General features: G+C 45.7%; 1 protein-coding gene across 1 annotated transcript; it reads right to left on the bottom strand.

Annotated features, from left to right (window-relative positions):
• LOC126282051 (uncharacterized) lies at nt 1-21,267 on the bottom strand. The gene is made up of 4 exons (XM_049981482.1): nt 21,062-21,267; nt 18,004-18,153; nt 6,777-6,931; nt 1-335 (listed from the first exon to the last, which is right to left on the bottom strand). Exons 2-4 carry the CDS (start codon nt 18,149-18,151, stop codon nt 201-203), a joined length of 438 nt encoding a protein of 145 aa, XP_049837439.1. The 5' UTR covers nt 18,152-18,153; nt 21,062-21,267; the 3' UTR covers nt 1-200.
• Between the last annotated feature and the right edge of the window lie 4,807 nt (nt 21,268-26,074).

Raw genomic sequence — 26,074 nt, 5'->3', positions numbered from 1 at the left:
TACAGGTAACACATGTGTTTATTGCACAATATTACATGAAATTCGTCCTGAGTATGCCGAAACTGAACATATTGTTTAAACAAAGAGTTTGCGTCAGAGTGCGTACAAGCGTGCCGTGGGAGAGACTGTCGCCAGGCAGGAAGCTGGGCTGTCGGTTAATTTGTGGTGAGGGCAGTGTCTGGTGAGGAGGCGGTGCCCGGCTAGCGCATAGGGCGGTCCATCTCCTCGCCGAGCGGCTTGGAGAACTCTGAGCAGCGTCGGAAGGCGCGGCGGCCCGTCTCGTCTCGCCAGTAGCTGAGCGCCGCGTCCCAGTACAGCGGGTGCAGGTCCAGCTGCTGCAACAACATCCAAACCAACCACAACACGTGTAGCACCTGCGGCACACTAGCAAAGCACTACCCTTCTTCCTAGCGCTGCCAGCAGCGGAGAAAATCGCCACTAGTTAGAAGATATCCATTTGTCTCCGAGCGCTACCCATACTTCCACCACATGTCCGCTTCGTATGCTCACAAAACACGGGTAGTGGTACCAGTATTGCGGGAATGGGTCTGTGCTACAACTACATGACTATTCTGCAATTCACAATTCTGGCAGAGGGTTCTTCGAATCACCTTCAAACTATTTCTCTACCGTTCCACTTACAAACAGGGCGCGGGATAAACGAACACTTAAATTTTTCCGTGCGAGCTCTCGTTTCTCTTTCTTTATTACAGTGATCATTTCTCTCTATGTAGGTGGGCGCCAACAAAATATTTTCGCATTTGGCGGACAAAGCGCACGCATCCTCGCGGCAGGCACACACTGAGGTGACAAAAGTTACGGGATACCTCCCAGTATCCTTTTGCCCGGCGTAGTGCAGCAGAAATAATGAGCCATGCTGCCTCTATGGCCGTCCATAATTGCAAAAGTGTTGCCAGTGCACGAACTGACCTCTCGCTTAAGTTCCATAAATGCTGGATGGGATTGATGTCGGGCAATCTGGGTGACCAAGTTATTCGCTTGAACTGTCCAGAATATTCTTCAAACTAATCGCGAACAATTGTGGACTGGTTAAATGGCCCATTGCGATCCATAAAAATTGAAGTCTGTGATTGGTCCAAGTATCCGAACATAATCATTTCCAGTCAATGATCGATTCAGTTGATCACAGGACCCAGTCCATTCCATGTAAACACGACCCACAGTATAGTGGAGCCACCGCCAGCTTGCACATTGCGTTGCTGACAACTTGGGTCCATGATTTCGTGTCACACTTGAACCTTACCATCAGTTCTTACCAACTGGAATCGGGACTCGTCTGACCAGGCCACGGTTTTCCAGTCGTCCCGAGTTCAATCGATATAGTCACAACCGAACAGAGATGCTGCAGGCGATGTCGTGCTGATAGCAAAGGCATTCGTGTCGGTAGTCCGCTGCTATAGCCCTTTAACGGCAAATTTCGCCGCACTGTCGTAACGGATACGTTCGTCGTACGTCCCACATTGATTTCTCCGGTTATTCCACGTAGTGCTGCTTGTCTGTCAGCACTGACAACTCTACGCAAACGCCGCTACTCTCTGTCGTTAAGTGAAGCCCACTGCGTTGTCCGAGGTGAGAGACGTCATTGGCTGAAAATTGATTTGCTCTGCATACTTGACACTGCGGATCTCGGAATACTGAATTCCTTAACGATTCCGAAATGAAATGTTCCAAGCGTCTAGCTCCCACTACCATTCCGAGTTTTCAATATGTATGCGATAGTACCGCCATGTGTACATGTGCATCTCGCTATCCCATGACTTTGGTCACCTCAGGGTTATGCAGGGGCATTGCAGGTCCTTACAGACACCGCGAGAAGGGTCTTCATGTTGTGGACAAATACTACTTTCTACACTGCTAGACAGCTGCCAAAGAACATCATTTACGTCTGCATCTACAGTCTGCAAACCACTCCGATGTGTATGGCAGAGGGTACTACCCATTTACCAGTCGTTAGGGCTTTTTCCTGTTTCATTCACATATAGAAAGCGGGAGGGATGACTGCTTAAACGCATATGTGCGTGCTGTAATTACAACTTGCCCTCCCGATCGCTAAAGGCGCGATGTAGAGGGCGTTGTTGTACACATCGTCCGTTCAAAAAGGTCGCGAGACTGATCTTGTTCCTGGCGTATACGCAGTATCAACACAGTAGCTACGGTAGTATCTTGAACTAACAACTGTCAACGGAAAATGTGCATGCGCCCAGTTGGTTGTGAGCAGACTTTTTATGTAGTGGGTGTGCCAACGTAGTGTGTCAACATTATTGCGTCACAAATCGCTATGTAGCAACATCTCTAAGCCAACTGTTCAAGCAAGACATTCTCCATAGTGTTTCGAAGTTTGTCCTGCACACCTTGACTCCCGAACCCCCCCCCCCCCCCCCCCAAAAAAAAACCGATGCGTGATTGTCTGCAGCGATCTTTCTGAAATTCTGAACGCGAATTATTCTTTTTTGGGAAAGATAATTGCGGGTGACGAAACTTGGTGTTACCAGTAAGTGCAAAAACCGGCAATGTTCCAATACACACTTGCCGCTTCATGTTGGTTAAATATCTAGGTGTAATGTTGCAAAGCGATATGAAAAGGAACAAGCACGTTAAGGACTGTAGTTGGGAAGGTGAATGGTAGACTTCATTTTATTGGTAGAATTTTAGGAAAGTGACCGAAGAGAAAGGAGGCCACGTATAGGACATTAGTGCGACTCATTCTTCAGTATTGCTCCAGTGTTTGGGATCCGGATCAGGTGTGATTGAAGGAAGAAATCGAAGCAGTTCAGAGGCAGGCTGCTATATTTGTTACAGGCAAGTCGAACAACACACAAGTACAGTATTACGGAGATGGTTCGGGATCGAATGGGAATCACTGGAGGAACACTATTGAGAAAATTCAGAGAACCTGTTCTAGCTGTGACTCACTGGTTTGGGTTTCTGAACTGCAAAATTTTTACATTTATAAACATCTGAAACAAGTTACCAGTCTTTGCACCACTTTGAACTTTCATTCAACTCTGACTGAATATTTGTGCAGCTTTTTTTCAGGTAGTACTGGACAATTGGGGAGGGGGGGGGGAGGGGGGCGTAGTGGTACTACCCAGTATTTCAGGCAAAAGTAGTACATCTTTAGTGTTAAGTGAATGAAAGTAGCATGGAGGCCGCCACGGAGTATTGCGATAACAGCATTGGCCGTCAGCCATGCTCCGTCGAAATTCACAATAACGGATGCACAGGTGAGTTGCGAAGCGAAGGTAACTGAACGCAGCGGTAAACTGCCGCTCACAGCAATGAATGCTGTAGTAATGTGTCGTTGCTACCACACTCGAGAGAATATCTCTGTTATGAGCGACGTGACTAGACACCAGGTTTTAGAGGAACAAATGGATAGTAACGGAATATAAGTGAGGGTAAATTTGGTGACAGGACATCTTTCGATCCGGGGATTTCGTCACTATGAGCAGCCGTACCACGACGCCTGAACACCTCCGGACGGCAAGAAGACTGGGCAGCGCCAGCAGCAGCCTCCGGTTCGAGACCAGGCTGCTAGGCCGCCTGTTGGGTCCTTCGGCTTGCTGCTGCCGGCGCTGAGGCCAGGGCGGGACTCGGCGTCACCACGCCAGCCGCCGTTCGCTGCTTGTCCGAGGGGTGAGGAGCGAGAGCCACGCATTGCAGCCTCCGCACCTTGGAGCGAAGAGCAGGTGCGCCCCCGCCTGGCGTGTCACTCCTCCAGGTTGTCACAAGAGGCCTTGCCTTCGCCGCCAGCTGCACCGTCCCTAGCTCACCAGGCGAGGCGGGCCTGCCTCATGTAGAATTGAAGGTATAATAAAATTATATTGGTAAATTGTTCACAGCGTTTCCACTGGTTCCCCACCAATAATGGCATCATCCGCCTCCCTCCCCCCCCCCCCCCCCTCCTACACACACCCCCTACATATGAGCTACTACGAGTTATTGCTGTAGTTGGACTGCGGATGCACTTTAAAACTCACAAGTGATTACTTCTGCTTATTTCGTGCTATTTTTTACAACCACCCTGCACGATGCTAGCCGGTCCTTGTCCATCAGTACATGAGGTCTACCTGGTCTCAGTTTAGCTGCGTTTAAGGCACAAAGGAATTACAGACATTGGTCCCGAGTGGGCATTGATGTAAACCAATGGAGAACGTTAAAAATTTTTGCTGAACTCGGTTTCGAACTCAGGTCTCCTGCTTACTAGCAGAAGCGCTGATCACTGCGCCATATGGCCACAATGGCTATCACAAATGCATCGACTCTCTTCAGTGCAGATGCACAACGGGAGGCGACGAAATGCCGCGAGTAATGACGGTACGGGCAAGGGGCGATACATTAGTAGCGTGTGGATAAACTGAGAATTTGGGTTTGACAGCAAATGTGCTAGGGTCCTCCGCGCAGTTACAATGACTGCTGTGTCCCGATGGTGCAGTGATTAGCACATCTGCTAGTAAGCAGACCTGGGTTCGAATCCTGGTCCGGCACAAGTTTTCAACTTGCCGCATTGATTTAAATTAACGCCCATATGCAGCCAATGAGTGCGCACTTCGTGGTCGTGCGTAGCGTTCTCGCTTCCCGTGCTCGGGTTCGATTCCCGGCGGGGTCAGGGATTTTCTCTGTCTCCTGATGACTGGGTGTTGTGTGATGTCCTTAGGTTAGTTTGGTTTAAGTAGTTCTAAGTTCTAGGGGACTGATGACCATAGATGTTAAGTTCCATAGTGCTCAGAGCTATTTGAACCTTTTTTTTTTTGCAGTCAATTTATGTAATTTCTTTGCGTCTTAATTCGTAGTGGCTGCAGGATCAAAATGGTATCTGTTCTTTCATATATGTTCTAAAGAACAGACACCACAAACACAGGGTGTAACAAAAAGAATCATCCGATTTGGCACGTCTATATTTCTGAAACTAATAAACATACACAATGAATTTTGTTTTTTGATGAATGGGAAATTCAAAACGTTTTTTTATAACTTTTCGTAGGTTTTCAATGTGCTTCTCTTGAGATGCACGGCATATGTCAGTGCGGTATTCAAATTTTTTCCAGACTGCAGCGAGCACGTATTGAATTACAGCTTCCACAGCTGCTGCTATGCGATGTCTCAGTTCATTTATTGTCGTTGGTAACGGAGGCACATAAACAGTCTTACATAAAACCCCAAAAGAAATGATCCAAACAGTCAGGTCCGATGACCTTGCAGGCCAGTAATGTAAGGCTGAATCATTTGCTCCAGTGCGACCGATCAATCGTTCAGTAATCCTCTGATTTAAAATTTCCCGCACTTCCAGATTCTGTTGGTAAATGAAGTCGTTCGAATCAGTCTCCAACTGTGGGGAAAAAAAGTTCTCTAGCTTAACGAGATATGTGGTTCCTGTAACAGCGTTCTCGGCAGAGAACAATGGACAATACACCATTTCCTGTGAAACTGAGCAAAACACATTAAATTTTGGAGGGTCTCCCTAATGATGTACAATTTCATGTGGTTGTTCCATACCCCATATTATCACACTATGACGGTTCACCTTTCCATTTAAGTGGAATGTTGCCTCGTCACTAAACACTAGGCTTGGAAGAAAACTGTCATCCTGCATCTTGTCAAGAACGAAATTACAGAACTCCACACGTTGTCGTTTGTCACCTTCACGAAGAGCTTGCAGTAGCTGAATTTTGTATACTTTCACGAGTAAATGTGGACGCAACACACGTCAGACGGACGTAGGGGGCATTTTGAGCTGTCGAACTGCACGGCGAACGGATTTCTGTGGACTCCTTGTGAAACTATGGCGGATGCGTTCGACTTCTGTGTCCGACACTCTGGGTCGGACCGGCGATTTGTCTTTACACATACAACCTGTTTCTCGGAATTGTTCATGCCATCGTTTAATGCTCTGTGTTGCCGTAGGATCCACCCCATACATAGTACGAAAGTCACGCTGAACAGTTATAACTGACCCGTACTGCGCAAAACGTAGATAACAAAACGCTTTAGCCGCCCGTTGTGGCCGAGGGGTTCTAGGCTCTTCAGTTCGGAACCGCGCTGCTGCTACGGTCGCAGGTTCGAATCCTGCCTCGAGCATGGATGTGTGTGATGTCCTTAGGTTAGTTAGGTTTAAGTAGTTCTAAGTCTAGGGGACTGATGAACTCAGATGATAAGTCCCATAGTGCTCAAAGCCATTTGTACAAAACGCTTTCTATTGTACCGACACCATTTTTACTGGAACTGAAGTGGGCGCACACTGCTGCTGCCTTGCGGGAACCATTTAAAACTCTAGAGTTTGTTCTTTCCAACAATACGTTGTTCACGCGCAATAATAGTTACGACTTTTTTTTAAAAATGGATGATTCTTTTTGATACACACTGTGTATTAGCAGTGGTTGTTCTCACCGTTTCCACTTCACAATCACGTCATCAACACGACTTTGGCAACTGTAGGAGAGCTAAAACGTCCTCGATTGTTACTCAGGTGACGAACACGTTCGAAGTCACTGAGCTCTGTTGACCGAGCCGTTTTGGTGTTGCCGGTTCTCTTCTGACAACGCAGACTCTCCGCCTCGTTTTATACTGGCTGGTCTGGCTCTCGTTACATCTTGTGGTCGCTTCTGCGGCACATACAGGTATCTGTATATTTTTGATCAGGTAGTGCATGTTGGCAATACTGAATGTGTTTGGACCAATCCCACACGTGAAATAAATGTAAGGCCAGTGGTAAGAGGTGTTAAGAAGGGAGAGGTTGGAGACTGTGCTGTACAGACCGCCCGCGGCAGCGGCGATGGCGGCACGTCCTTGTAGAAGTGGCGCCGGTACTCGGTGGAGTATTCCTGCACCGGCTGCGGCCGCGTCATCCGGGCAGCTGCCTCCTCCAGCGCCTGCTGCCACAGGAACGCCTCCAGCAGCTGCGCCTGTCGCCCTGCCAGCCAAACATTATGCTGCTCTAGCGTCTCAAGGCTGCGCTTCAAACTGACTGTCTAAGGGGCCATACATTCACCCTCATACGTACCGTCAAAGCAATAATGAAAGAGAACATTCAGGGATGTGGGATGAATCAAGTTATACTCACATAAATAAAAGCGTCGCATCATCCTGATATGTCGTGGACGCGTTTTGCTATTGTGACTGTTCCTGTACCAATCCGTAGATCACCCTTGACGTTGTTTGTAAAAATACACACAGATACCATGAGCGATTCCTGCTAGTAGAATGCCGCACTCAAATGGATTGCAGCATTTCAAATGAAAATAAAGCACCAGTAAAGACGCTTTCGAGATGTCTGCGGAACAACTGTGTGAACAGCCGTCACCGTCAAGGCAATAATGACGGAGAACCTTCAGGGATGAGGGATGAGTCAAGTTATACAAATACAAAACAAATGTTGCATATCCCGATATGTTGTGCAGGTGTGTTGCTGTTGTGACTGTTCCTGTACCGATCGGTGAGCCACCTTTGACGTTGTCTGTAAGGATACACACATTTACCATGAGCGATTCCTATGGGTAGAAAGCCGCACTCGAATGAACTGCAGCATTTTAGTCGAACATGAAGCACCTGTGGAGACGCATTCGAGATGTCTATGGAACAGTAGAGTGAACGTGCATCACCGTCAAGGCGATAATGATGGAGAACCTTCAGAGATATGGAATGAGCCATATTATACATACATAAAAAAAGTGTTGCCTCACCCTGATGTATCGTGCTGGTGTGTTACTGTTGTGACTGTTCCTGTGCCGATCGGAAGATCACCCTTGATGTTATTTGTAAAAACACACAGAGTCACCATGATCGCTTCGAGCAGAAAGCCACACTTGATGGACTGCGGCATTTCGTTTGAAAGTAAACCATCAGTACGGAAATCTATGAAATAATGTAGTGAATGACCATCATATCACCAAGGACAATAGCGGCCAGTTATCGGGCCCACATTAGTACGTTATATGCAGAAGTCTTGTCAATCAGGGAAGTTGCTCGATGTGTGCACTGGAGTCAAAGCGATATGGTGCGGACATGGAATCAGTTAATATTAACAGGTTCTGTTGAGGTCTTATAACACACAGGCCGTCCACGTTCAACAGGTGTATAGGATGATTGATATCTACGACTATTGAGCCAAAGAAATCGTGAGCTGAGAGTTTCACAATAGAATTTGGCATTCGATGAGGTTCCAGGATGTCACGTATCGCATCCATAACTGTTAGGGGACGACTGCATGATACGAATCACGATTCTCGACGACCGTGTCGAGAGCCACAATGCCAGGGATTGCGTGACAGATGGACAAGAAGTCTTGCAGTCACGCAGAATGGATTCCACAGGATTGGCATCAGGTTTGTCTACAAAAGAAACTCGGTCTGTTTATACACTCATAATTGCAAATAATGTGTTTGGAGATAACCTAGTAATTCGAATACTCCAGCAGTGTGCTCTCCTTGTGCAACAAGGTGGTGGCAGTGGTGGAGTGAATTTCTGGGCCAGCACTGCATGTGGCCACCATAGACCTCCCACGGCTGCTGAGGAGAAGCTTACTGCTCTGCAGAACAGAGATGACATTATGCAGCCGACAATGGGACTGCATCAACATTTTCGTGACAATTCCATCTTGATGGATGATAACTCGCATGCTCATCTTGTTGTCCTCGAGAACACGTTCGTTTTGCGCGCTAGGATCACCAGAGTGGAGTGGTTGCCTGTTCTCCGAACATGAATTCAGTCCAACATGTGTGGGACTGCTCGAAACGAACAGTTTTAGGACGTAAACAACGACCAAGTGCTCTGCGTGGTTCTAACAGAGTGGCTACTCAAGAATGGGATAACTTGGACCAGGGCTCGCTTCATTAGTGATATGCCACGGCGTATTCAAGCCTACACCCAAGTACGGGACATTCCTCCATCTACTGACGTTGCCCAGGAATAGTGTGGAAAAACCCCCATGAGTAACAGACGCTTCTGTCGCTACACAAATGTTTGATATTTTGATTTGGTGATATGGACACACTGCAAATAAATACAATGCATGCCGCAGAGCCAATTTTCGTTCTATGTGCCCTGAATTTCAAAACGTTTGGTGATGTGTGTACTTCAGCAGACAGAGGAAAGCAGTGCAGGCCATTTCTGTAAAGTATACAAGCAACTAATTATGACTAGCACTAATCTACTCATACTGATCGTCACGGGAATTACTTCTATATTACTTTATAAGCTCACTGCACAAACCATTAGTCACTGCCTTAAAAGAGCACTCTGGTTACTTTGGTGCTCTGGAGGACAGGCATTAGGTAATCAGACTGGGCAACAAAATAACTAACGTCGTCCGAAGTAGACAGGATGTAAAATGTAGACTGGCAATGGGGAAAAAAGCGTTTCTGAAGAAGAGAAATTTCTTAACAACGAATGCAGATTTAAATTACACAAATATATAGATTGAAATCTCCAGAACCTTTTTCTGAAAGTATTTGTGTGGAGAGTAGCTATGTATCGAAATGAAACATGGATGATAAACAGTGTACACATTAAGAGAATAAGCTTTTGAAGTGTGGTGCTAAAGAAGAATTCTGAAGATTAGATGAGTAGATCACATCACTAATGGCAAGGTACAGCCTGTGGGATTTGTGGAGAAGAAGGATGGAGTGTGCAGGAAGAATAGGACAGTGAGGGTGGATAAGTTTGGCAGGATTGTGGGCCTCCACAGCGTCAGTGGTCTTCTGGAGGAAGGATGAGGCATGGGTGATGTCAACAGGATGGTAAAAGGTAAGTGGGTGGCTTTCGACCTGTCAAGTAATAGATTCCCAGTTGGCATCCTAGTTGGCTCAGCAGTAGTCATGGACATATTTTGGAGAAGAAGCAGGTCGTGGGGCAGGATGTGGGCGATGGGCTGAGAAGATGGTGAGAAGGACTGGGAGGTGGTCGCTACCAATCGGATCGAGGACGTCCACAGCGATATGACCAAGGAAATTGGGGAAAGTGAGGACGCCATCTGGGGTCGAGTTACTTTCGGGACAGGTGTGCTGTATGAGGGAAACAAGGTCACTATGGAAAGTATCGAGGAACTGATGGCACCGCTGAAGGGTGGCACGGTCACAGATGTGTGGCAATCACAAAGGTGGAGAAAGTATGATCAACATGGGAGATGAATTCGTAGGGGAGAGGAGCTCCAGGACAGACATAGGTATTGGCATAGGTGACAGTGAGGCAGGGAAAGAAGACACTGTGGATGAGGTGTTCGGTTGGATAATTGAGCAGGGGTTGTGGCAGGGCAGGGGTATGCTTGAGGTGGCCAGTGGTGACCCCACCTTGTGCTACAGGAAAGGGATTGTCGGTGCAGTGAAGAAGGTAGGGAGAGGTGAGATTGGAGGAAGGTTTCATTAAGAAAGAAGGAGTCGACCTAGTGCTGGGGCAGGGTGTGCATGGAGAGGTATTTAACGGCAGGGAGAGAGCGAATGTTTAGGTACAGAAGACGATACTGATAGCATGTCAGGGGAAGGAGGGGGAAGGGAATGGAGGGAGGAGGAGAGAGGCTCAAGCGAGGGTGTCTCAGCAGGTGAAGGTGAAGCGGGCTTGGTTGTGGGAGTATGAGCCGTAGGTATTCCAAATGAAGATGAAGTGTGCAGAAAGGGAGACCTGCTGGAGGGTGTGGGGGCGTTGGCAGGGGTGGACACTCTGGAAGACGATGGTCATGAAACAGATGATGTCTTCGGCTGTAGGGGGTGGAGGAAATTGTTGGGCTAGATGGGCTGTTCGATGGGATGAACGGGAGCAGTTATCTTGCGGATGGTGGGAGGGGTTTGGCCTTGGTTTTAGAGGAATAGATGGGGTGGGGTTCGTTGCAGATGTTGCAGGAAGAAGGAGAGGAGAGGCTAGCACACTGTGGGAGGCTTTACATTGCAATTTTGGCTGAGGTGGTCATTGTAGAGGAGACAGCATTGGCAGCAGTAGGATTGATGAGAGGAACAGGGGGGCGGCTATGGGGTGGTGACAATTGAAAATCAGGGCTTCCTAAGTGAGGAGGTAATCTATGGAGCAGGCAGACTCTGTGAACATATGCATAAGGAAGGTAGGGCCGACAGTTGTTATAGATACATCAGGCTGAGCGGAACAGGGGCGGCCATAGCAAGGTTGAGTGGGGAGTGAAGGAAAGTCATCCGATGGGCAGTAGCGGAGGGAGTGAGGGCAGGAGCATGAACGGGAGCAGGGGGAGGAGCAGGAGCAGGGGTATTATACAGGCGGGAATTAAAGGGAGGGAAGGAGATGGAAGGGGAGCAGATGGGGAAAGCCTGGCGAAGGTACTCCAGGAGGTAATGGTGGGGGCAGGGGAAGGGGAGGTGTATATGATTGTGGTGGGGGTGGGGGTGCCCATGGTGGACTGTGCAGTCTATCAGCGATAGGTGTCTTCTAGGAAGCGAAAGAGAACGAAGATGGGCCACAAACGTGTCAAAACACGCCAATTTATATATGTAATATCAGCAATTGGATGTACTATCAACAATTGACACCTAAACACATTTATACAAAGTGACAAGGTGAAGTGTAACTCAAAAACATCGCAAATAAGGGTGTCAAAACGAATTTAATTCTACGAGAGTAGGAGTCGTAATATACTTATGTGCAGCATTTCGAAAAGAAAAACGCTCTACAGCAGTAGGTACAGGACGCCAACGTCTCATAGCAGCCAAGAACCTCATCAGCTGCATGATTCACATGGAACGGCATCTTGCACGAGAGAGCCGTTCGAATTCGGGAAAACATGGGGCGATAATCTGTATTCTTGCTTTGTGAAATATGAATGTCAGACGATCATATTTTTCGTTTATTCTTTATGGTAGGGTGTGGTAGTCTGATGGTAAAGTACATTTGTTTGTAAATCCCCGTATTCCAGTTTCTACGCCTGCCGCAGTGGCCGAACGGTTCTAGGCGCTTCAGTCCAGAACCGCGCTGCTGCTACGGTCGCGGGTTCGAACCCTGCCTCGGGCATGTATGTGTGTGAAGTCCTTAGGTTAGTTATGTTTAAGTAGTTCTAAGTTCTAGGGGAATGATGAACTCAGAAGTTAAGTCCCATAGTACTCAGAGCCATTTGAACCAGAAACAGGATCCAAATAAAAATAATGTAGAATACGAGAAATATATGTAAAATGGATTTAAATCTAGCAGTTCAAACACAGATTATTAAGCAATAAAAGATACATATAAGCCTGTGGCTACTACTAACATCGATTGTAACAAGAACTACTGTGAGAGACTTCGTGATTATCTTCGACTCACTCTGGTTTCAACCGCCACATGCCTCTGGTTGTATTGTGCCAACCTCAATAAAAGGGCTTCCTCGGTATCCTCGCTTTTGTGTTGGTGATCTCTTATCTTCATTTATTTGTTGTGGGAATAGGAACTGCCACATTGATTACCCCAATCTTCTTCAACAGTGTTTAGGCCTGCAGCTTTGTAAATTAAACTCCTGTGTGGGCGCACAGACAGTGTTTTCGGTAGTGAAATTCCTACCATTCAGTCTCACCTGCACCAACCATTCTGTGTACCTCATATGGGCATAGTATCCCCCACCCCTTCCCTATGGAGACTCTAGGATATGCATCACTTCCTGGAACTGTGGCGCTATCGCCGTCGCCACACTGCTATTAGCCTCTTCCTGAGATTCCGCGACAGATGCCTGTCGAACGTTTTCTGAAGCTACCTCGCCTACTGAAAGAGAACCCCAAAATAAATTTCACCTTGATTGATAACCTGTTGAACATACATGGAATTCTGAATGACGATGCATGTTTCATATACTTGGTTAGCCACTTACATGACGAAACAGATCTCATTAGCGACCTGCTGCTGAATCCGCCCTGACGCCATAAATATGTAAAAGCTTAGTACCTCATTATCGAGCGTCTGTTGCGCTCTCCTGCCGAAGCAGTTTACTAAATTATACACGACGTGCCCCCCCCCCCCCCTCTCCCCCTCTGCAGGATCGGACTCCACCTCAGTTGCGGCGTCATCTCCAAGCCGAAATCACGCCTGAAGAGCTAACTGACGTTTTACTATGGACCCTTTGACTAGTTAAATTGCCGTCTAATCTTCAGCTACGTCTCCTGTATCAGAAGTCTGCTGTTTTGGTAGAGAAATTTCGTCTCATTGACCAGGCCTATAGTATTACTCAGCTCGCCAGCTCCTTTCCTCTGGCAGCTCCCCCATTAATTCATTTTTGCGACTCTCCTCCTGTCATGGCTGTTAGGTAGAGGTTGCATGCATGCTTCTAGCAGCTACCTCCCATGCCACCTGGTGGTCAATCTCAGGCACTACCTGCGCCACCAGCACCTGCCCCATTCTTCTTCCAAGGCTGAGCAAGAATGCAGCAGAACCTGCAGCTCAGGAAGTGTACCATGTAACTTTCGGCGAATCTGCATGGTCTTGTCGTCCTCCATGTGCATACCCAAATTATGCCTGCTAGTCAGTCTAGAAAGCATAACTTAAGGCGATCCTACAGGGTGCCATTCCTGTACTCAGCTGCCCAACACCCTGGCTCTGCCTACTGGCAGGCTCTACGTTTCCGACACCGGCAGCACACCCAACTCCCACACTGACGCCAGGGCCAATACCAGTGCCCCCCACTGTCATGTCCTCCTTCGAGCCTTCTCCCTGCATCATCATCATTTAGTGCAGCCAGTAACTCTTACATATCTGCCGATGGCATGGCTGACCATCTCCAGCTTGCACTGGACCTACTCTTCCCTGTGACCTTAAAGGTTGCTGACGTCGACAGCCCCATCCTTGGGATTTATTTTCTCAAACATTTAGGCCTCTAACTGGACCTTCAGACAGCCGCACTGCCTCACCATGCGTAGTGCTCAGTCATTACTGGTTCCTTCGCCCCCTCACCTTCCTGCTCAGTGTGACATGCTTATCCGCACTACCTGTGAGAGCTCACACTTGACAGATCATCTTGTCAACTCGCTGGCCCAGCTTATGACTCAATGTCGCAAGAACGTCGGCTTTCACTCTGACAACAACAAACTGCTTCAAATAATCGCCAATGCGATAGCCAACCTGGTGCATGTTCTTCATACAGTTACTGACTTCACCACATTGGGGTCACACGATGTCACTGATGCTTCTCGTTTTCATAACTTGTCTCCACCTTCACCTTCACCTGCAGAACCATGACAATCAAACTCTGACCAGTGTTTCAGTGCTCCCCTCCCCCTGTCCAGTGTTGTTACACGTCTGCCCCCCTTAGTTATAGGCGCTATTATTGATGGCTAGTTACTACTAAGGGCCTCCTTGTCTGATGTAAGTGTTGCCACCTCAACACCACCAAACTCTGCCACACTAAAGCTGCTATCCAGGACTTCTTAGATTCTGGAATTGTGCGCCGTTTGGACAGTAACTGGTCGTCCTCTATATAACTTGTACCTAACAAAGACAGTTCTTTCTCCTTTTGTGGGGCCTATCACAAACTCAATTCTCGGTCGATCCTTGACAATTATCCAATACCACACATCCAGGATCTTGTGCCGCAACAGCACGGTGCATAGATTTTCAGAATTATCGACTGTCGTAAAGCCTATCACAAAATCTCCATGCACAGTGACAGTGACAATGTACCTAATACAACCAATAGCATGTCTTTCGGCTTATTTGAATGCTGCTACAAGCCGTAGAGATTTAAAAAAAATGCTATGATCTGACGATATGCAGCGTGCCTTCAAGCTTGCTTAAAACCGTGTTGGAAATCACTATCATGCTTGCTCACCCCATTACTGATGCTTGCATTTCTATCACCAGTAATGTGTGCAGATCTTCAATTGACACCATTCTTCAACAGCACCTGTTTGACTCCATGTAGCCGCTTCGTTTCTTCTCCAACAAAGTCTCCACATCACAATGTAAGTGGTCCACTTTGATAGGGAACCGTCTGCGATGTACGAGGCAGTCCGCCACTTTCGTGAGAACATAGAAGACTATCCTGTAACTATCTAAACAGACCACAAACCACTCACAGATCCATCTGTAATGCCATTAGCGACTTGCAGCCCCGTCGTTTTCGTAACACAGACCTTATTTGCCAGTACACCACTGATGTCGGCTGCAGCAAAGGATCGCATAACGTGGGTGCTGACTAAATGTCATGTCTATACACCCTCTGTTCACTTTTGGACTTGGATGAACTGGTGCACCTGCAACAAGATGTGATCGAAGGTATCTGGACACCTGACTGAAAATGACTTTCAAGCTCATAGCACCCTCCATCGGTAAAGCTGGAATTCAATATGGTGCTGGCCCACCCTTAGCCTTGATCATAGCTTCCACACTCACAGGCATACGTTCAATCAGATGCTGGAAGCTTTCTTGGGGAAAGGCAGCACATTCTTCACGGAGTGTTGCACTGAGGTGAAGTATCGAGTTGGTTGGTGAGGCCTGGCACGACGTCGGCGTTCCAAAACATCCCAATGGTGTTCTGTAGGATTCAGGTCAGGACCCTGTGCAGGCCAGTCCATTACCGGGATGTTATTGTCGTGTAAACACTCCGCCACTGGCCTTGCATTATGAACAGGTGCTCGATCGTGTTGAAAAATGCAATCGTCATCCCCAAATTGCTCATTAACAGTGGGAAGCAAGAAGGTGTTTAAAACATCAATGTAGGCCTGTACTGTGATAGTGCCACGCATAACAACAAGGGGTGCAAGCGCCCTAGTTGAAAAACACGACAACATCATAACACCATCGCCTCCGAATTTTACTGTTGGCACTACACATGCTGGCAGATGACATTCATTGGGCATTCGCCCTACTTACACGCTGCCAGCAAATATGAAGAACATATGTTTTTGGGGGTGTCCGGATACTTTTGATCACATAGTGTATCTGCCATTGACGACAAAACTATTCTACAACACTAACTATTGTGTCACATCGTCCCCATGGATCTTCGCTCCCTCTGCTACGTGAAATCTCTACAGGTACCCTCCAACCCCTTGTTCCAGCCTCCTGCGCCACAAAGTCTTCTCAGCGATTCACAACCTCACTCATCCGGGCATTAGGGCCACTACTCACCTTTTTGCTGACCAATTCATTTGGATGGAGCAAAGATGGATGCAATATCAAACCTCCACTGGATCAATTGACATCCCCAAAGCATGGTGTCGACATGCTCATCTCGACCTCATCAGTCCTCTTCCTCTGGGTTGGTCGCATATACATTCTGTCTATCATTGACCGCATCAGGAGGTGGGTTGAGGCTGGACCTATCCCGGACATTACTGCCAACACTGTTGCTTGTGCATTTATCAGCTCTTGGATTGCTTGCTTTGGTTGCCCCTCTTACGTTACTACTGATTAGGGGCGATGGTTCGAAACTGTCCTTTTCAGCAGACTGCACAACTTGCGCAGTGCCAATAAATTTTGCACAACTGATTATCATCCCCAAATTAATGTATTGGGTGAAAATTGGCACTGTGCCCTTAAAACAGCGCTAATGTGTAAGTCTATTTCCATTTCAGTTCTGCTCAGAATTCACACACCATTCAAGGAGGACTTGCAGCCTTCACTAGTTGACATACTTTACGGTGGACCTCTGATCTTGTCTGCTGAATTTGTTGAATACTCCAAGCCTTGTCTCCCTTTAGAGCTCTCAACTTTGGTCGGGCATGTCTGTGCACTCACGTTTCTCATATCCACACTTCAGCCCTGTGCGCCCACACTGCCCCAGGTATCTTTACTCAGAAGAACTTACAGAATTGTGACTATGAAATGCTCCTTGATGACAGTGTGTAGGCTGTTCTCCAACAACCTTATTCTGGCCCCCACAAAGTGCTCCATCACTCCACCCACATGTTTGATATCCTCTTACATGGTAAGCCACGAACCGTCTCCATCAACAGATTAAAGACAGCTTGGACGCTTGATGATGATCTCCCTCCCATAGGTACATCAGAAACTCCTCAGCTGATGATTTTTCTCTTCCCCTTCCAGGGACCCCCGCTGACTGACTTCCCCAATGTTGTCCAAGTTGTTCCAAGTGCTCTGGGTAACTGCAAGTGATATTGCTCGCCCTCACACTGCCCTCGCTGGCATTCATCTTTAGCTTGTCATGTTCTCCTGCGCAGCGCTCTTTAACGCCAATGTCTCCTCTTTCCTGGTCAAGGATCTGTCCCTCATGGAGGAAGACAGCATCAGTGCCTCGATTAACAAACATGGCCTCCTTTCCATCTGAGTACGCTTGGTCATGCATGACCCCAGTTGATCCCTGTCTCTTGCACTGTCTGCCCACTGTGCTCTCTGGCGTGGCTTCGACTATGTCATGTTGGATGTACACAGCTCTGTACCTTTTCTCCCTGTGAGAAACAGTCCAACCGCATCCCCTTCCAGGCTGGTGGGGCAAACTTGCCACACTCCAGCTTCTTTGTTTCCTCCCCTCTTCCACCCTCCTGTGCTCTGTGCTGCAGGCTGCAATGGGGGGAGGGAGGGGGGAGGAAAGGCACAGAGCTGTGTACGTCCGAAACGACATAGTCTTGAAGCCACACCAGAGAGCAGAGTGGGCAGCCATCGTGAGAGACAGGGATTGATTGGAGTCATGCCCAACCAGGCACACTCCGATCTAGAGGCGGCCATGTTTGTCGACTGAGGCACTGATGTCGTCTTCCTCCACTAAGGAGAGATCCTCGACCAGGAAAGAGGAGACACTGACATTAAAGAGTGCAGTGCAGGAGGAAGAGAAAGACGTGGCAAGCTCGAGATGAGTGCCAGTGAGGGGATCCTCAGAGGGAGCAATATCACATGCAGTACCCAGAGCACTTGGAACATCAAACATTCAAAGATAGATTGTAACTAGAACTACTATTAGTAACTTCGTGATTATCTTTGACCCAGTCTGGTATAACCGCTATTGCATTTGTTTCACTTTTTGTATACTGTGCTAATTCCAATAAAGTGCTTTCTCTGTACGTTCTGCCTCAGAGAGAGAAAACAGCACATGGAAGATATACTATTTTGGTGTACCTTTGACGCTCGGCCGCATCGTGACGGGCGGAGGATAGTCGTCGTGTAGGCAGGAGTGCTTCTCTGGCGTCACTCCGGGTGGTCCCAGCAACCACGGCCGGCTGCTAGTGCGGTGCTTCGGTACCCACTTGTCCTCCGGCTCCGACATCTCTGCAACAAGCCAGACGGGGTGCTCACAGCTTGAGGCTTTGTAATCTATTAGATGATGTTTCGGGAGTGCAGCCGGTCGTCGTTTACTACAACGCACCGTATTCCATCTCGGCACCAAACAAGAGCTTAAATTCTAAAACTTAAGGTGGTGGGACGCACCTTCTCAACCGTACAACCTCCCCCACCCCCAGCCCCTCCGAGTCATAAAAATCACAGGCTTTTTTTTTTTTTGAAAACTTGCGATAAAACACAATGATAAATCGTTTTTCACACAACACTATTCTGAAATTCAGGTTTTTAAAGCGTAATTTCCTATAATTAAAACATTAAAATCATACAAACAACAGATGCTACCGTCTGTCGTTTTTCTCTCTAGTTCTGCTCGACAAATAGCTTCACAAGTCTGTACTATTAGTTACTATTCCTCATGTTCTCAGTCACTTCCAGCTGCAACGTTCAAACAGTTGCATTGTAGCTACTCGGTAAAAATGTGTCCTGCATTAATTAATAAATCACTGACGATGAAAATATTCCTGCCCACCGGGGTAACTTCTTATTTCGACTTCCCGAAGAGTTAGGAAAAACAAAACATGGTGTGACATGACACCCCTAGTTATATGTTTAGTTAATGCTTTAAATGCGATGTGTCTTCTACACAATGAGTTGTATAGTAACTGGACTGATTTAAGTTTATATTCGTTTCTGCAAATAAACAACACATTTGAGCACAAACTTTCCTGTAATACGTCTTCGCGAAACGTTATTTCCGTGCGACATTAGCACAATAGCAGCTAATCGGTCCGTAGCGCCTGAGTTGGTAGCAATGGTAGATTTCGTGAAAGTGTGTTATACAGACGCTCACTTTCAAACAGTCTTTACGTTATCTATTTATCTTTGACACACATAACATGAGACATCGCCATGCTACTAAATGCACCTGAGGTTGCCGACAGTCGTAAACAGAAGGCGACATACACCTATCACAACTTCGGAACGACGCCAACTTCACCTCCGTTATACAGTAGTTCTCTGAGATAGCAAACATTCGTATTCAAAAGACAGTCGACACGAAGTTCCTGGTGCCGGCGCTGCAGGGAATTATAGTTCGTTGCGATTTAATACAGATGTACTATTTTAGAACTCCGCGGCCGACTTGTGGCAGCGAGTTAAATTTAAAAAAAAAAAAAAAATCTCTGGGAAGTGCTGTTCCCGCCGAAATGAAGCCCACACCTCACAGACAACGACCGGCTACATTTTCCTTTTATTCTTATTTCACCCCCAAGCATAGCAGGAAGTAACTTAGAAGGTTATTAGAGAGAGAGTATTCTGAAAATGTTGTGGAATGTAAAAGTGGTAAGAGGATCCCGAATCGTGTATTCAGGAAGGGAAGGACAAGAGTATGGGGAAGAGGGCTGGGGTAAGAGGAACAGCGATATGGACGGGAAGAGGAATGTTGTGTTAAAACTGGAAGGATGGGTAGATCTCTGGGTAGATTTCATGATCAGGTGAACCTATCTGGACACAGCTCCTGATAACTTGAAATACCGTTGCATACAAAAATCGAGTTAACGGCAGACTCTTCGCAGATGGCGAGATCAACGATTTTGGAATCCGCTGCTTTCACCCACAATCGAACAACTACAAAACAATGATTTCTTTGGCTTCGCAATCAATCAATAGATCACATTGAATTCGTGTAACATCTTTCCGAATTGGCAGTATTTAAATGACAGTAGGCATTCCTTAATTTTCGAATACGCCACGAATAAACACTTCAAGATGGAAGGACCCAAAACATATAGTGTTATAAACAGATGTTAAAATAATGATTCTATTATCATGCTATCAGTTAAAAACGTCATATGAAAACGTATTCGAATTTCTTAATCAGGTATACAGCTACTGCTTACCTAGCCCAATAAATATTACAGGGAAAGTAGAATAAGATATATTAGCATAACAACCATTCACTACAAGATGCAGAATGAAATATTCGCAATAATAAATCTCTTCCACGGCCACGTGATCAGTGCGGCATTATTACATTGACGAAGGGTAGTGGTGTATTTCGGATCTACTGAAGGAATAGCGTGCCAGGCGTGGTTTTGTTGTTTTGTTCTCTTGTATCCTTTCATCGGGCAGAATTTCACGGACTGTGCATGGTTACACGTAGGTGCTGTGCCTTCAGTTACTCTGAATACACGAATAACTAACTGTTAGTGTTCCCTCACGCCAGCTTTACACTTCGCTTGAGCAGCCTAACTGGAAACGACAAGACTGAAGAACATCAGTAGTAGCCTACAAGATGGCTCCACGAGCAGTAAAAAGTGAAAAGCGGATAACTACACTATTTATAGAGCAACTAAACTAATCGTAAGTCGAGATTGTACCCAAATCTTCAATAGAAGATAACATTCTTCGAAAGGCAAAACCCACTAACTTTATAAATTCTTTCGTGTGCATAGTTTGCAGTAGTTATTCGGAGATGAATAGACTTGGATAGAGAGGCGTCGAGAATTGCATCAAATCAGTCTTCGGACAGAAGACTACAACAATAAAAGTACTGGAATGCACAAAAAACGGAAATACTTTTTCAGTATATTGTGAGTTTGCAACGAAATTATTTTCAAAATTTTCTTCCAACGGATCCCATACGGCTGTAATAGTGTCACAGTTTCTTGTTGAACTAAGATGAATACGGCACTGTGGTACCGATTGTAAACTATCGCATAATAAATGTCACAACAAAATTTACAACCGCAGTTAGAAGGAAACCTTTAAAATTTAGATTTATTCTTTGGAAGGCAGGAACACTTAATTAATCGCACATATTACTGTTTTGTACGGTGATAGATGACGGCACCATCTCACCGAGGCTGTCAAAGATTACAGAAAAGAATGTACTTACTGCAGAATGGTTAGCGGGGAGAGATCTCGGCAGCTGATGGCGAACGTGTTGAAACTGTCGTCCTGGAAACCACACCCCAGCTGTTGTATCGAACCTTCCTGAAACGCTTTAGGGTCCCCGCACCAAGCGCGGTGCATAGCAACAATCCGTTGCCAGGTCGCGCAATCTCTCCACAGATCGCACGTTTGTCAGCAATCGCAGACTGCAGCGATCGATCGATCGATCGCTGATTGGTCGGAAATCCCATGCAATGTGATTTATTTATTTATTTGGCCACCGGCAGCTATCGGCCAACGTTAAATAAGAGACATGCAGTACAACACATCATTGATGACATAACGGTGATGCAAATATAAAAACACTAAAAATTAACAGTACAAGTTAATAAATAAATCGAAAAAATAGAAGCACTAGAAATACAATGTCCAGACCGTAAATTGCAATAACTATCAATGTAAAATACATATTAACGTAACAGTTAATACAGTTTCCGGTGCTCAGTTATTATTTACAAAGATATCTTGGCAGCTTGAAAAAATTTGAAAAACTCTTTGATATATGCAGCAGTAATCAAAGAAAGTTGCATGGGGGTACTCGTAGGAAATTCTACTTTAAGACGACGTAGTTGTTGTAAAGCAGGATTGTCTGTGCATTCCCATTTTGCACATGCAAAGATTATTTGATTGATGTCGCCTGCTGTACTGTTACTGCAGCCATAGAGCGGTTTTGGACTGATACCAATGCGGTGGAGGTGCATCGGAAACCGTCCGTGGTTGAATTTCATACGGCAGACAGTAGAGATTAGCCATTTGGGTAAGCGACCTTCGCGAGACCAAGGACTACGCTGGATAACAAGCTGAATATAGGCGTAATATCTTTCCCTGAACAGTTGAGATACGTTCCAGTCCTCTTGCTATTGTCGAAAGGCATTCTATGTGGCCAAACGGTAGAGTTTAGAGGGCAAAAGTTTGGGTCGATGGAAGTTCTTTCGCAAGATAATCGATTTCTTCGTTGTGGATGATGCTCAAGTCATGCAATGTGATGAATGGCATGCCACATGTGGCGATATAGCTGCCTGGCTGCTACTCATTTATTTGGATGTTAAGTGCTGTCATCTAGTTATGTTTCATGTCCACTACGCCAACATAGAGTGAGAACTTTAAATTAGAATTTATAGTTAATCAGGGAATACAAACCACACTGAAAAGTGAAGGTGAATCTTGAGTTGCCATGTATATAAACACTGACACACTCATTTTGCAGGTACTGAAATTTTTCACCGTGTGCTGTAAAATTATAAATTCGTGGGAATTCGGAGATAGTCAGGAGCAATATCCGATTCCACCGATCCACTTTGACCCAAGACGCCCTGGAAGACGTCATTAATTTGCGATACCAAGACGGATAACATGGACGTAAAAAAGGAAGGGAGCAGGAATTACAGACTTACGCTACACGTTGTTTTGAAGCCAGAGTGGCCGGGGTCTGCCACCATTTTATGTGGCCCAGAACATTAGCAGACGACTGTCTGCGATTGCATCTTGTTAATTTTTTCTGTCACTTGAGCGCAACAATTGTTTTAAGTACTAAAAATCATAAATCTTAAATGACTAACATACGCATATCAAAAAAAAGTTTTGCGTCACCCCAGTTCCTAGAACTCCTGAAGATAAGACGTTAGCATCTCTTCATCTTCATCTGGAATTACTCGTGACTCGTGACTGACCAGGAAGGGCAACTTCTGGGGCTAGGCGACATCTGGTGTAAGTCACTTCTGTTGGGGTGTGTAGTTGGTCTTCCGGCTGTGGGCAATAGACATGTATAAGACTGGTGTTACTCTGACTGGGTGGGATGGGAACTAGGTGACGTAATGGTGGTGCGGAGAGGCGGAAGTAAAATACTGTTGGGGAACCAGACGGGGACAAAGTTGATTGGCATGTTGCAGAACCTCCTGGTCCGAAAGTTGCACCCTGAAGACCTTCCGGTCCCGGTGCTGGACGATTGTTCCCGAAATCCAGGCTGTTTGCCGTCCAAATCCTTTCGCCCACACCAAGGTCCCAGGGCGGAACTGACTACTTTATTTGTTTATCTTAATTTTAATCAGTTCTCTTGCAATGTACATAGGAAGTAATGTAGTATTAGCAGTTTGTAGATTTTTACTGTCACGTACATGTACATAACGATATATCTCTGAGAGTGGAAGTCTTTGGCATTGTTGTGGTTGTAATATTGCCATCTTTGTATACATGCCTCCATGTGATGAAACTTCTTAGTGTGTGAGTGGTGCTTTACATGATCTGCATATATAGAGGTTACCTAAAAAAAGTGTATTATACAGTTTTCGGTGCCGCGAGATCATAAGCAGTCTACACTTGAACATAATGGCGAGGATTCTTCATCGTAAGTAGCCTAAACATCTTTCCTTTAATAATTGTTTACATCACTTAAGATAGTTGTGAGGCACAATTACAGTTAAAAATAAATTGTCTCACATCTTTTTTTGGTTGTAGGGCTCCAACACGCCAAGGAATTTTCCTCAGTAGAGGAAACAAAATACGAAATCTAACGTAAAACGTGAACCACGCGTCTGAAGATGAACCTGTCGGTTCGAAACCGGTAACGAAGCTGTTTAAATAAATAAATAAATAGCATTGGAAAAAGTGTCTGGTTCCTGTAATCTTCTATGTAAGAGTCAACCTATGTTTTGTACACAGCCACGGGCTCAAAATGTCAGTTTTTGGCAAAATAGTGTACAGTGAGATTAATGCACTGACAATCTAATAAAACAAGAACTGTATTCTGCATGGAGGGATACTTCTATACAGTTCTGTGTTTCGGCCATTTCAGTAATCATTCACTTTGTTTCCCAGCACAAGATACGATAGCGTACCTTGTCTGTTTCCTCACTGGACACGTTTATGGACAAGCAAAGGACAAATAGGTAAGATTTTGCAAATGTGAACGCTAAAAGTGGTGTGCATATGATTTGAAAGCTGAAAATGTGACGAATAAGAAGCAGTACCGATGCCGGACACGTTTATGGACAAGCAAAGGACAAATAGGTAAGATTTTGCAAATGTGGACGCTAAAAGTGGTGTGCATATGATTTGAAAGCTGAAAATGTGACGAATAAGAAGCAGTACCGATGCCGGTAAGCAAACAAGCATTGGTTTCGGAGCTCCAGTTTAAGGGGAAGTTTACTATCTTTGGCCCGAAAAAGTATATTCTTTGAGAATTTTTTTTATCAAAACGTGTCATAGCTATCAATGTCAAATTTGGTCAAAATGTTTATTGATATTTCTTCTACAAACTGGAATTTTTTTGACCGGAAATGTCGTAGAGCAAAGGCGGAAGTGCCGTCGGAACGAAACAGAATTTCGATGTAGACCTCCACGCGCGGTATGTCACAGGTCAGCCGATTCGTCTGAAATAAAAATTGAGTTGACTTCAGCGAAGTATATAAGATTCTTTAGGGGTTGAACGTCGCTTAAGTTATTTGAACCATAGGAAACAAAATGGCGGCCATTCGAAAAAATACGGTTTTTTTCATCGATTTTTCGAATTGGTCGGCCAAGTAAAAATATTTATAGTTGATGGATCGGAATAAAACTGGTATAACTCCTAGACAATTTAGTTAGGTTCGTCGGAAACAAAGAATTATGCCAATCGGTTCAGTAGATTTGAAGTTACCATACAGCGCGATAAAAAATACGTCATTTCGAGAAAAACGCGTTTGAAGTTTTGACTAGATATAAATGCAATATTATGTAACGTACGTTCAATGTGCTATTCCGGTTCCATAAACTAGTCCTACCTCTTCCTCATAGAGGGCGTTCTGCTCGATCTGGGCCATCCTGTGCTGCTCCAGAGCCGCTCGCACGGCCGGTGGAAAGCGGTTTTCGGCCGCTTGAATCCGGTGGTCGTCTGAGTGCTTGGCGAGCTGCGTCGAATACAGTCCCAGGGTGACGTCCATTGTTGTCATGGTCTTCAGAATTGCTGAAAACCCTTCTTTGAAGCTGCTCACTGCCAGGAAAGTCCCAATCTCCACAGTCTTCTCACCAGAATGGAAATGCTTGGGGACTAACTTCCAAACACACGCGTTCAATCTTTCATTTGAATTTTGTGTTTTTCCTCCCAAGCACCAGTTCAATAACTCGTCCTCCGAAAGAAAAAAAAAACTGGCGCGTGAAAAAGATTGACTTCAGGCAGGTGCATCTTTTTGTTCAACCGCGAATAACAAACATTTCCGTTCTGTATTCGGAAAAACCGTTTGAGGGGTGGATTCTAAATACTTTTTATGGATGCAGAAATGCAATTTAAAACCAATCGATGTTTTGAACAAAAAGATAGTAAACCCCCTTAATATGCTGTCGATACGAATACAGTAAAAATGGAGTGAAATCGATTACGAAAGCATGCAGAAATAACAATAGTAAACAGTAGTCTGCTAATGCTTTGGGCTACTTAAAATGGTGGCAGGACCAGCCCACTCTAACTTCAAAACAACAGGCAGCGTAAGTCTGTAATGCCCATGGAGGTAATAAAACAAGAGAGTGTCATTATGTCACAAACTTGAAGCTCATGTCCGCCATCTTAACTAGCCCAAAACATTAGGTTCACCGCATTTATACCCTCACGGTTCACCGCTGTGACACTTCCCCGAGATAACACTGTGATGTGCCCGCGTCCAGTTTCGACCGTGTTGGGTGTTTTGATTGTGTGGAGACGTACTTGTTTCATCAAAAATGCGAGCTTGCGTTGTTTACGGGGGTACTATATCGATCTCATCGTAATGTAGAGTTTAAAGGAATCAGATTTCATTCATAAGTGGAGCATATCAAACAATATTTTATTTTATATACATCAATTATTGATGCACTGTTTACTTTTATTGTAGTGGTTTTATTTCTGTCATTTGACTTTAGATTTACCTTACTCTACTCAGCGTCCGTTCATTCTCTTCTTTCCTGTGTTTCTCATTGCCTTCCAAATTGGCTCTAAGCTCTATGGGAC

This window comes from Schistocerca gregaria, chromosome 7 (assembly GCF_023897955.1).
Source record: "Schistocerca gregaria isolate iqSchGreg1 chromosome 7, iqSchGreg1.2, whole genome shotgun sequence".
Lineage (NCBI taxonomy): Eukaryota > Metazoa > Arthropoda > Insecta > Orthoptera > Acrididae > Schistocerca > Schistocerca gregaria.
The sequence above is the reverse complement of the archived record's forward strand: the minus strand, read 5'-3'. Positions and strand labels throughout refer to the sequence as shown.

Excerpts from the sequence above, each read along its gene's own strand:
- LOC126282051 (XM_049981482.1), bottom strand. The coding sequence starts at position 18,151 with ATGTCGGAGCCGGAGGACAAGTGGGTACCGAAGCACCGCACTAGCAGC. Across the intron at positions 6,932-18,003 it reads GATGCGGCCGAGCGTCAAAG|GGCGACAGGCGCAGCTGCTG; the intron begins GTACACCAAAAT and ends TTTGGCTGGCAG. Across the intron at positions 336-6,776 it reads CATCGCCGCTGCCGCGGGCG|CAGCTGGACCTGCACCCGCT; the intron begins GTCTGTACAGCA and ends ATGTTGTTGCAG.